General features: G+C 37.0%; 1 protein-coding gene across 2 annotated transcripts in view; it reads left to right on the forward strand.

The window, feature by feature from the left end:
- PTPN11 (protein tyrosine phosphatase non-receptor type 11) overlaps positions 1-12,437 on the forward strand; it is a 123,470-nt gene that overhangs the window by 38,355 nt on the left and 72,678 nt on the right. For both annotated transcript variants that reach the window (XM_004448177.4, XM_012528101.4), the window contains exons 2-4: positions 68-190; positions 9,039-9,233; positions 11,343-11,535. In XM_004448177.4, the coding sequence (XP_004448234.1) occupies positions 68-190; positions 9,039-9,233; positions 11,343-11,535 (511 nt within the window). The remainder of the gene's footprint in view (positions 1-67; positions 191-9,038; positions 9,234-11,342; positions 11,536-12,437) is intronic.

Genomic DNA, 12,437 nt, shown 5'->3' on the forward strand with positions numbered 1-12,437 from the left:
GCTGTGATGCTGTAAGAAAGTAATGCTGACAAAATCTGTCTTTTTTTTTTTTTTTTGTCTTTTCAAGATGGTTTCACCCAAATATCACTGGCGTGGAGGCAGAAAACCTACTGTTGACAAGAGGAGTTGATGGCAGTTTTTTGGCAAGGCCCAGTAAAAGTAACCCTGGAGACTTCACACTTTCCGTAAGGTGAGTTGGAAGAAAACGCCGGTATCCTGAGAGTGTTTTCCAGATAGGAAATGGTAGAATCACGCTTGTACAACTTGGGATCCAAGCCTGCTTATGGGCGTCAGGGAGTGGCCTCCTGAGGCCGAGAGGCTTGAATGGACATTTCTCCTCCTCTTGAGAGATCACTGTGGAGGAGTTGGAACAGTCCATGTGAGTGCTTAAACCCTCCAGTGCTTGAGCCTGCTTCTTCTCTGGAGCCTGGTTCCCCATGTTTCTCTTCCTTCTGTTTGTTTATTTTTAATTTCTTTTTTCTTTCAGAACATTTTCATTGCTCCAAGAAGAAAACCCCCCATTACTCTATATCCCCTTATTTTATGAGCATTGCTATGGTACCTTTGTTACAATTAATGGAAGAATATTAAAATATTACTGTTGACTATGGTTGGCATTAGCTGTATTTACGTTACACAACATTAGTTGTATTTTTTCCCATATACCCCCCTCTTGTTAATACCTTGTAATAGTGACATACAGTTGCTCTAGTTCATGAAAGAACATTCTTATATTTGTACTTTTAACCACATTCATTGTCCATGGCAGGGTTCATGGTGCTATACAGTCCTGTGTTTCATCCTCTAGCTTTCCTTTTTATTTATTTATTGTCTTTTTCTTTTTTTTTAGCTTTCCTTTTAATGACATACACACTAAAACTCCCCTTTCAGCCACAATCATACACATAATTCTGCACTGTTAATTATGTTCATGATAATGTGCTACCATCACTGCTATCCATTTCCAAACATTTCCAATCAACCTTATTAAAAATTCTGTACAAATTAAGCAGAAAGTTTATTTTTATAATGGAAAAACTCTTGTAATGAAAAAGTCTTTCTCCATAACAGTTTTCTTTTTCAAGAGATAAAACATTGCTGAGGAAGTTGTGGTCTTTGTTCCCCTGCCTAGTCCCATTCCCCTCTCTCCTTCCCCAGAGGAAACCACCATCAAGAGGTTGGCATATATCTTTCCTGAACTTGTTTTTTGCTTGTACTACATTTGTATGATCTATCAACAATATAAAGTCATTTTGTGAGTTTTAAAAATTCATATAAATAGTTTTATAATGTGTGCATCATTCTGCAACATTAACTTTTTAAGTTCCATTTCGGTACCTGTAGATCTATTTTTTTTTTTTTTAAGATTTATTTTATTTATTTCTCTCCCCTCCCCCCATCCCAGTTATCTGTTCTCTGTGTCCATTTGCTGCGTGTTCTTTTTTGTCTGCTTCTGTTGTTGTCAGCGGCATGGGAATCTGTGTTTCTTTTTGTTGCGTCAACTCTCTGTGTGTGTGGCACCATTCCTGGGCAGGCTGCACTTTCTTTCGCGCTGGGCGACTCTCCTTATAGGGCGCACTCCTTGCGCGTGGGGCTCCCCTACGTGGAGGGCACCCCTGCATGGCACGGGACTCCTTGTGCGCATCAGCACTGTGAGTGGGCCAGCTGCACATGGGTCAAGGAGGCCTGGGGTTTGAACCGTGGACCTCCCATGTAGTAGACGGATGCCCTAACCACTGGGCCAAGTCCGCTTCCCTCTAACTATTAATTTTAGCAATTATGGAGTATTCCAATAGTGTGAACATACCACAGTTTATCCATTCTCCTATTGATGAATATTATTTTCAGTTTGTAAAATTTTTCTGAACAGTGTCACAGTGAATATCCTTGTACGTATCTCTCTGATCACATGTAAAATTTGCTCTAGAAATTGATGTCCTCTTATATATTTATTCTCCTTTCCCTAGGTGTTAGAACTGAACTGCTTTATTAATGTACTTATTTTAAAAAGAAATTTTCACTTTGAAATAATTTAAACTTACAGGACAATTGCAAGAATAATAAAAACCCACATGGAGAACTCCAACATACCTCCATCCCCCCAGATGCCCAGTTCCGCTCATTTTAACATTTTGCCACATTTGCTGCCATCATTCTAATAGATGTATCCACATCTATCTTTCCACCTGTCTGTTTAACTATCTATCCATCTATCTACCTACCTATCAACCCCCCTACCTACTTACCTACTTACCTACTTACCTACCTACCTACTTGTCTTAATGAACTTTTATTATTATTTTAAATAGGTAGGTAAAATATGTTCTTCAGGATTTCTTTAGGATCTCTTTGAAACTTGGGAATTGCCTTTTTGGCTTAGGCCAGTTTCTTGAAGAGTCCCTAGCATTGGCTTTTACTTCCCCTTTTACTATAAGGAGTGGGTGGAAGCCTTCAGAAGTCTCTTGGGCTTATCTCAACACAGACTTCTCGCCCAAAGTTGTGTGACATTTGAGCTGTAAGAATTTGGATGGAGATTATATAATAATAACAATTATGATGATGATGATGATGATGATGATATGATAGCAAGTATCACTGAGGAGTTGCCATATGCCAGGCCATTGTGCTAAGCACCCTATGTATACTTTTTCATTTAATTCTCATAACAGTCTATGAGTAAGTACCATTATCATCTTTATTTTATGGGTGAGGAAGCTCAGGCACAGAAGTTATCAGTCCAGGGTCTCATAGCTATTAAGCGGCAGAGCCAGGACTCAAGAACCAGTGTTTTATTTTTTTCATTTTCCCAGTTTTTTATTTTGAAAAGCTTCTGACCTATAGAAAAGTTGAAAGATGAATAACATTCATATTTTCTTCTTTTACCTATTAACATTTTGATGTATGTGCTCTTTCTTTTCATAAGTGTGTTTGTGTGTATGTGCATATATACTTTTCTTTCCTGAACCTTTTAAAAATGAGTTGCAGATATGACAGTTATGTTTTACCTCTAAATACTTTGTGTATCTCCTGTGTACTAAGACATTCTTCTGTGTAACCACAATATTATTATACCAAGAAATTCTAAGTGATTCAATAGTATTACTGAATAATCTATATTCACATTTCCCTTGTTATCTCAAGAATGATTTATGTGTGTGTTTGTGTATGTGTGTGTGTGCTCTCTGCTCTCTGTGTCCATTCACTGTGCGATCTTCTGTCTGTATTTTTAAAGTATTATTTATTTATTTTATTTCCCCTCACCCTTGTGGCTTGACTGCTGTCTGCTCTCTGTGTCCATTTGCTATGTGCTCCTCTGTGTTTTTGCTTGTCTCCCTTTTTTGTTGCATTACCTTGCTGAGTTGGCTCTCTGCAGCATGTGGGCAAGGCTGCCTACACAAGCAGGCCCTAGGAGGCAAACCCAGGGCCTCCGATATGGTAGACAGGAGCCCAACTGATTGAGCCACAGCTGCTTCCCTCAAGAATAATTTTGAAGTAGTTCCCTCCTCCAGGCTGATCTCACACTGTATGTAATTGTTTCTTTTCTAATGTTTCTAGTCTCCTTTAATGTAGCACATCCCCCCCACAACATTTTCTGTCCCTTCCATTACATCTCTGCCTTAAAAAAAAAAAAAATTAATTTTTTTGCTTTTTGGCATTGATATTTTTGAAGAAACTAGGCCAGTTATTTCATAGGTTGTCCCCCAATCTGGGTTTTCTGATTGTTTCCTCATTTTCAGATACAGATTCAGCATTTTTGGAAAGCACATTACGTAGATGATGTTGAATCTATCCCACTGTTTCATATCAGGGTCATATAGTATCTGCCCCATCTTTTGGTGGTATTCGGTTTAATTACTTGGTTAAGGTGTTTGCCAGATTTTTCCATTATAAAGCTACCTTTTACCTTTTTATAATTACTAATTAATTGGTGAAATGATACTTTGTGAACATGTGACTATCCTGTTCCCCAACACGTTTTTATGCAATGCTTTTGATATATGTTGATGAATTTTGTTTGGATAAATTATTATATTGGTAATGGAAAAATTGCTTCTTTTCTAATTTTGTTGTTTCTTCTACATTTATTAGTTGACACTCTTCTGTATGGAAGTGCTCCACCTACCCTTTCTAATTTTATTCTTTTTATTTATTTATTTATTTATTTATTTATTTATTTATTTATTTAATTTCCCCCCTCCCCTGGTTGTCTGTTCTTGGTGTCTATTTGCTGCGTCTTGTTTCTTTGTCTGCTTTTGTTTCTTTGTCCACTTCTGTTGTCGTCAGCGGCACGGGAAGTGTGGGCGGCGCCATTCCTGGGCAGGCTGCACTTTCTTTTTCACGCTGGGCGGCTTTCCTCACGGGCGCACTCCTTGCGCGTGGGGGCTCCCCCACGGGGGGGGACACCCTTGCGTGGCACGGCACTCCTTGCGCGCATCAGCACTGCGCATGGCCAGCTCCACACGGGTCAAGGAGGCCCGGGGTTTGAACCGCGGACCTCCCATATGGTAGACGGACGCCCTAACCACTGGGCCAAAGTCCGTTTCCCTCTAATTTTATTCTTGATTATCACTATGGATTCAGGGATTCTTTCTTTTTAGCCAGTGTATTTTAATTCTTTGGCATCATTCGTATTTTCTATGTACAGGTTGCCCTAGGTTTGGCCAGTATGACTTCTGTATCCTTTTAAAATGTTTCTAGTAGTCTTTAAGTATTTTCTTTCCTGTGCGCTCCATGAGATGTTTAAGGCTACACTTAAAGTTTTCCTCTTCCTAGCCTAGACTCACTAATTTCTCAAAGGAGCTTTGATTCTCTTAGTTGGGATGCTTTTTAGTAACCAAGATCAAGGTGGTAGGTGTGTTCATACTATTGGGGTGTCATAGCTTCTATGCCCTGTCAGTGGACTGGGAAATAAACATTTACATGTTTGTAATCAAGGGATCTTACTGAGGTCTCCAGTTTAATCCAACCTCTTACCATCTCCCATTCTATATTTGTATTTCCCCTTTTCTGTGGTGTGAAACCTGGTTCCCAACAGCATAAATATATGTACTCATTTCTTTTGTCCTATAATTCAAAAATAGTTTCAGAATTTTTACTCCACTATCATTCCTGACAATAAATATGTTAAGTAAAGGTCAAGATTTCTTTGGAGAATTTTTGTTCTTAGACTATATCCCACTAAGGGTGTGCAGTTAGTACTTTGTTCAAAAGTTTCTGTGAAGGGAAGTGGATGGAGCTCAGTGTTTGAGCATCTGCTTCCCACGAACCAGGTCCCAGGTTCAATCCCTAGTACCTCCTAAAAAAAAAAGGTACTGTGAATTAATTTACTGTGTATTTATCAACTTAAAATATAGTGAGTTTCATTTGTTTGTGTTTGTATTTAGTTTTTTAAAACTCCTTTTTGATTTAGTTGCTTATTTATTTTTTTCTTATTTAATTTTATTTTGTGAATGTGTGAAAGATTTTCAAGGTTAAAAGTCACAACTATATAAAAAGTTATGGAAAAAAAGATATGTTCTGGAAAATCTCATTCTTCTACCTACCCCTTCTACTCTGTTGTGTCCCGTCTCCCCCACCATGGGTAACCCTTTCCATTCATTTTTGGCTTATCCTTTCTGGCAAAAAAAATAGTAATAGTTTTTAGTGTCTTTTCTTCTGCATACCCAAAGTAGAATACTAAATAGCTTCCTTTGTAGTTTGCTTTTTTTCACTTACAGAAATCTTTCCTTATCAATTTACTGCAACTTTTCTCATCCTTTTAATCATTAGCTGCATAACACTTTATTGTGTGGATATTCTATAACTTCCTTATCCAATCTCCTACAAATGGGAATTTAGTTTTTTCCAATATTTTGCGATTATATTTAAGACCTTAGCCGAATGTAAAAACATTTAGCATGTATTATTTTGTATTTGTGGAACTGTATCCTCAGGGTAAATTCTGGAAGTAGGATGACTGAAGCAAAAAGCAAATGCATATAATGGATATGTCATGATGATGGGAGAGAGTGTTGCTGGGGGGGGAGTGGTGGGGTGTGGGTGGTGGGGTTGAATGGGACCTCATATTTTTTTAATGTAATATTTTTACAAAATGAATAAAAAAATTAAAAAAAAAAAAAGGCAAATGCATATATAGTATAGTTTTTCCAAATTCTCCTGCATGGTGGTTGTGCTATATTGCATTTCTCCAGTAGTGTATAAGAATGCCCCAGTTGAGCATGTTATCAAGCTTTTCAGTTTTATCAGTCTGATGGGTGAAAAGTGGTATCTCAGTGAATTTTCATTTGCATTTCTCTTATGATTGAAGCTGACTATCTTTTCCTAAGTTTAAAAGGCCATTTGTATATCATTTTTGTGTGATCTGTCTTAAAACCACACTTTTTTTAACAACTATAACTCCGTGTTTCATTAAAAAAAAATTAGTGTGGTAAAATAAGTTTCACTTCTTCTATATTTGTTTATATGTGATTTGTCTTACAGACACTGTTAACGTGTGTGTGCGCACATATGTTTCTGTGTGTGCATATGTACAGCATGCATATGTTTTTTTTCTGGTTCCTGCAGGTGATATAATGTTTTTATGTGCTTGTATGGAAATATTTGGTGAGTATGTTGCCATATATTCACTTAGGAGAGACCCTCTTTTCAAAAAAAGTTTTGAGAAAAAAATACAGAAATCCAAAAATATCTTGGCAATGACCCCTGTTGTATTTATTGCTGGTCTTTTTTTTTTTTTAATCTTTGAAATAAAATATAAAACAAAATTTCCCTTTAATTACCAATCTCAGTGCTCTTCTCTCCTTTGCCTCAGAAGCAACTACTATGAGTTTGGTGTATATCTCTTTAGTTCATTAAAAAATTAATGTAACTATGTGTATCATGATTAATATACTGTTATTTGTGTGTGTTCAAATTGACATAAATGTTACAGACTAAGCAAATCATTCTGCATCATACTTATTTCATAGAATCATATTTTTGAGATCCACCCATGTTGCTATATATTATTCATCTCCATACTTGAAAAGTCTATATTTGTATTGTGTCATTAAATAAAGACTTGAAAACTCAGGTGTTAAAATAGAGTCAGGTGTAGTTGGAGGAGAGAGTGACCCAAAGTGCCTTTTTTACCCATTGGAAAAAGTTGTCAGCAAAAATTAGAAGTAGATATTGTCAGTAACATCATGGGGCGATTTTTCATTTTGTCTTTACTTCCCATTTCCTTTATTATTTGCTATAAATACATTTATATTTTCCAGAAGCTTTATTAGTAATGCTACAAATCTAGATTAAAAATAAATATAGGTCAATGGTTACCATTTGGAAATTGTTAGACTTCTTGGGGTCTACAAAGGTGGTAATGGATATCCTTGAGATGTCTTTAGTAGTTCAAAGAACTAAATGGAAATCATAGTAAGACTGCTCAGACTAACTAAAATACTGAGTTTTAAAAACTTCTGGCCAGTGTTTTGTCAGCTCAGTGGTACAGCATGTTAGCTGTCTCATGCTGGAAACACTGTCAATTTATTTGTCTTTAAAATGGTTTTTATAGATATGATTATATACAGTATCTTAATGTGTATAGTGAGATAAGTTTTGGATGAGATAAGTTTTGACCAATGTGTTGATTCATGTAACCAACACCATGATCAAAATATAGAACATTTCCCTGACCCTGGAAAGATCCTTTGTGCTCCTTTCCAATAATTTCCCTCCTTCCTAGATTCTAATTTTTATCCCTATAGACTAGTTTTCCTTATTCTAGAATTTCATATAAATAAAGTCTTTCAGTATATATTCTTTTGTGTCTGGCTTCTTTCTCTTAACCTATTATTTTTGAAATTCATTCATGTTGTAAGTATATCAGTGGTTTTTACTTTTTTTCTTATTGGTGAGCAGTAGTCCATTATAGGGTTATGTCACTCACTGTTTATCCTTACTGATCATGGGCATTTGGGTTTTCAGTTTTTTCCTCTTATGAATAAAGCTGCAGTAAACATTCTTTGACAAGTTCTTTTGGTGACCGTATACTTTTAATTTCTTTTGGGCAAAATATTTAGGAGTAGATTTATTAGATCGTAAGATAGGTGTATTTTTTTTTTTTTAATTTTTTTATTTTTTATTGACTTTGTAATAATATTACATTAAAAATATATATGTGAGGTCCCATTCAACCCCACCCCCCCACCCCCCCTCTCCCCCCCCCCAACAACACTCGTTCCCATCATCATGACACATCCATTGGATTTGGTAAGTACATCTTTGGGCACCTCTGCACCTCATATACATTGGTTCACATCATGGCCCATACTCTCCTCTATTCCATCAAGTGGGCCCTGTGAGGATTTACAATGTCCGGTGATTACCTCTGAAGCACCATCCAGGGCAGCTCCATGTCCCGAAGACGCCTCCACCTCTCATCTCTTCCTGCCTTTCCCCATACCCTTTGTCCATTATGTCCACTTTTCCCAATCCAATGCCACCTCTTCTATGTGGATATTGGATTGGTTGTGTCCATTGCACCTCTATGTCAAGAGGAGGGTCAGATTCCACCTGGATGCTGGATGCAATCCTCCCATTTTCAGTTGTAATCACTCTAGGCTCCATGGTGTGGTGGTTGTCCTTCTTCAACTCCATCTTAGCTGAGTGTGGTAAGTCCAATAAATCAGATTGTAGGTGCTGGAGTCTGTTGAGGCTCAGGATCTGGCTATCACATTGTCAGTAAGATAGGTGTATTTTTAACTTTAGTTATATGTGTCCTTGATTAAGTAATGATGGGAAAAATTATTGTCATTTAATGACAATATGTAGTTAGGCACAATTTTTCAAAATGGGAGGAAGAAACTAATAAACGGAGTCTTTTGTGTTGACATGGTTGACTGTGGGGTAGTTTATCCCAGTGTAATTGTTACAAGGAAGGTGTAAACTTCTTTCTTGGATTTGTTTCAACATTTTGTTGAAGTCTAATTTGAAATATGAGATCTGTTTTTCCTAGTATAACTATTTATTTATATTTCTCTTCCAATGGACTATTTTAGAAGAAATGGAGCTGTCACACACATCAAGATTCAGAACACTGGTGATTACTATGACTTGTATGGAGGGGAGAAGTTTGCCACTTTGGCTGAGTTGGTCCAGTATTATATGGAACATCACGGACAGTTAAAAGAGAAGAATGGAGATGTTATTGAGCTCAAATATCCTCTAAACTGTGCAGATCCTACCTCTGAAAGGTCAGCAACATTTTATTTTTATGTTTCTAAAAGATTTATTTATTTATTTATTTATCCCTGCCCCGGTTGTCTGTTCTCTGTGTCTATTTGCAGTGTCTTCTTTGTCCGCTTCTGTTGCTGTGAGCAGCACGGGAATCTGTGTTTCTTTTTGTTGTGTTATTTTGTTGTGTCAGTTCTCCGTGTGTGCGGCACCATTCCTGGGCAGGCTGCACTTTCTTTGGTGCTGGGCAGCTCCTTACGGGGTGCACTCCCTGCGCGTGGGGCTCCCCTATGCGGGGGACACCCCTGCGTGGCAGGGCACTCCTTGCGTGCTTCAGCAATACACATGGGCCAGCTCCACACGGGTCAAGGAGGCCCTGGGTTTGAACCGCGGACCTCCCATGTGGTAGGCGGACGCCCTAACCACTGGGCCAAGTCCGCTGCCAGCAACATTTTAGTAATGACAGTCTACAGCCTGTATTTTCCCCATGTCACATACATTATACACGTGCATTTTGGAGATTTGGTGCATCTTTTTCTCAAGCTACAATCTTTAAAGCTTTACTAAAGTAAGAATAATAGGATGAAATTATCCTCAGAGGGTCCTTTTCTTGTAAAAGCATAAATCAGTGTTATTTACACTTATTCTATTCCTATATATACTTTATACATACAATAAGATAAAATTTATTGGACTTCAGCTGATAGGTAATGTTTGAGAGTTATTAGAGGAAAACAAAGGATGATTGAGACCAAAATAGCAGCAGTTCTCTGTGGTAAATCTCAACTAGTTATTCAGCACCACCACCAACAGATGTCAGTTTAAGCTTAGAATTGGAAAAGCAGGGCACTCAGAGGATCAGAGTTTTTTTTATCAGTTCTTTTATGTTTTATACACAAATATATGAGAATGACCTTGCTTAAAGAGAATTATATTGTTTCAGAAATCTATCCCCCAGGTTAGGAACTTACCCAATAAAAGCTGAGGCTTGATTTATTTGTATTGATTTTATTAGTTTTTCTAGATTCCCCATCTCCTCTTTTACTCAGAGTCCCTTGGGGGCTTTTAATTGGGTTGTATATTTTGTATCTCCAGGTATGTTTTTTTTTTTGTTTGTTTGTTTTTACTTTCCATCTTCAGTGCTATTATGTGCTGATAATTTGCTTCTCCAGCCACTACTGTAGCTTCAAACAGAAGTCTGCCAGCCCACTCTGTACAGTTTATTTCTAAAATGTGCTTTGTTCAGTTCAGATACTTGTTCAGATATATACTCAGAATATATCCTTTAATGACAAGCCATTAGACTTACCTACCATGATAGTTCCTTACTTTCTTACTATGTTAGGACGTTTTCCATAGTAATTTAGAGCAGTGTTGTCTCAGAGTCAGTCCATGGATAACCTATATCAAGATGATCTGGCATGTGAGTCAAAAATGCAGATTGTTAGGCTCTATTCAGACTTAGTATATGGGTATCTCAGTTGTGGGACCCAGGAATCTACATTTTTTAACAAAATCCCTCATCCCTACTTCTAGTCTCATGGGCATTAAAAAACTTTGAGATGATAACCCAGTATATAGTCCAAACACATTAGTAGCTAATTTGGAGGCTGTTGAAGTGTAGGTTGGAAATGTGGGATAATTTGGAATGTTTGAATTAATTTATAGTGAAGATCCTTTACCTAGTGTTCACTTGCCAAAGCAAGGGTAGACATTCAAAATGTTTCTCTGTCTCTACTGTACCTTATTGTTATAACTCCTTTAAATGGCTGTGTTTGAATAGTTGGTCCTTTTAGGGTTGGGCAATGGAAGAATGACAAATTGCTTTTTTTTTTTTTTTAAAGATAGAAGATATAAGAGCAAAAGGGAAAGATGGATGTCTCCAAATGACCATGGGCTCATTTTAAGAAGTTTTTATGGCCAATCATAACTTCTTTGTTATTTTTCCTGCCAGTTGGGATGCAAATTCTATCTTGTTAGGGATCAATTGATTCTTCCTTAGCAATCAATTGATCCCTTGGAGGGATATGTATGTTTTTAAATTGTGTTCAGTTGTACTATGTATGGTTGTTTTGTGGAAGAATGTTGGGAACCCATGGCAGATCTACTGTTCATTTCTTAAAATTTAGGTGGTTTCATGGACACCTTTCTGGGAAAGAAGCAGAGAAATTATTAACTGAGAAAGGAAAACATGGTAGCTTTCTTGTACGAGAGAGCCAGAGCCACCCTGGAGATTTTGTTCTCTCTGTCCGCACTGGTGATGACAAAGGAGAGAGCAATGATGGCAAGTCTAAAGTGACCCACGTTATGATTCGCTGTCAGGTAAGTCCCAGTTAAACAATGAGTCTGGCAAAATATCTTCTTTGGATGATTTCTCTACTGGGAGAAACTGGACACTATTATGTACAAAGTCAGTTTCTTTGCTCATTTAATCAAGGGTTTCTACACTTTTAGTAAAGTGTTTCATCACTTCAAAACTCTATTAAATTATTTATTTCCAGTCTATCTCTGACAGACTAAATCATGCCTTATTGCACCATGTCTTCCTTGCAGGCCTAGTCTATTTATGTTTGATTGCACCTGGAGTCTGCCTCCAAGTCTTAGTTTCTAGAGTGAAGCCTCAGAGTCTCAGCTCTTTCTTATGATTGTTGCAGTCTGGTCTGCATATTTTAGAGACCCTGTACTAAGGCTGGGAGAACTGAACTCAGTATTTCTTCATTTTAATGTGGTGACTCAATCAAAAAATTGAACTTTTCACATAGATTCCTAATAGAAACTGTCTGACCACTTAGTGCTCTAGTTTGTCTTTTTTGTTTTTCTTTTATGAGTCAATTTTATTGATACAAATTAATAAAGCATCCATCCAAAGTGTACAATCATTAGGCTTTAGTTTTTTTAATAAAAAAGTTTAATAACAGCTTTATTGAGATATAATTCACATACCATAAAATTTTTTAAGTATTCAATTTAGTGTTTTTCGGTATATTCACAAAGTTGTGCAACCATCAAGATTAATATTTTCATCACCCCAAAAAGAAACCCTATAAAAATTTAAAAATTAAAAATTAAAAAATAAGAGAAACCCCATACACATTAACAGTCATTCCCTATCCCCCTCTTCTTTCCCACCATTGTAGCTCCTGGAAACTACTAATCTAATTTCTGTCTCTGTGTATTTGTCTATACTGGACATTTCATAAATGGAAACATATGATACATGGCCT

Source organism: Dasypus novemcinctus, chromosome 19 (assembly GCF_030445035.2).
Source record: "Dasypus novemcinctus isolate mDasNov1 chromosome 19, mDasNov1.1.hap2, whole genome shotgun sequence".
In the NCBI taxonomy this organism is placed as follows: Eukaryota; Metazoa; Chordata; class Mammalia; order Cingulata; family Dasypodidae; genus Dasypus; species Dasypus novemcinctus.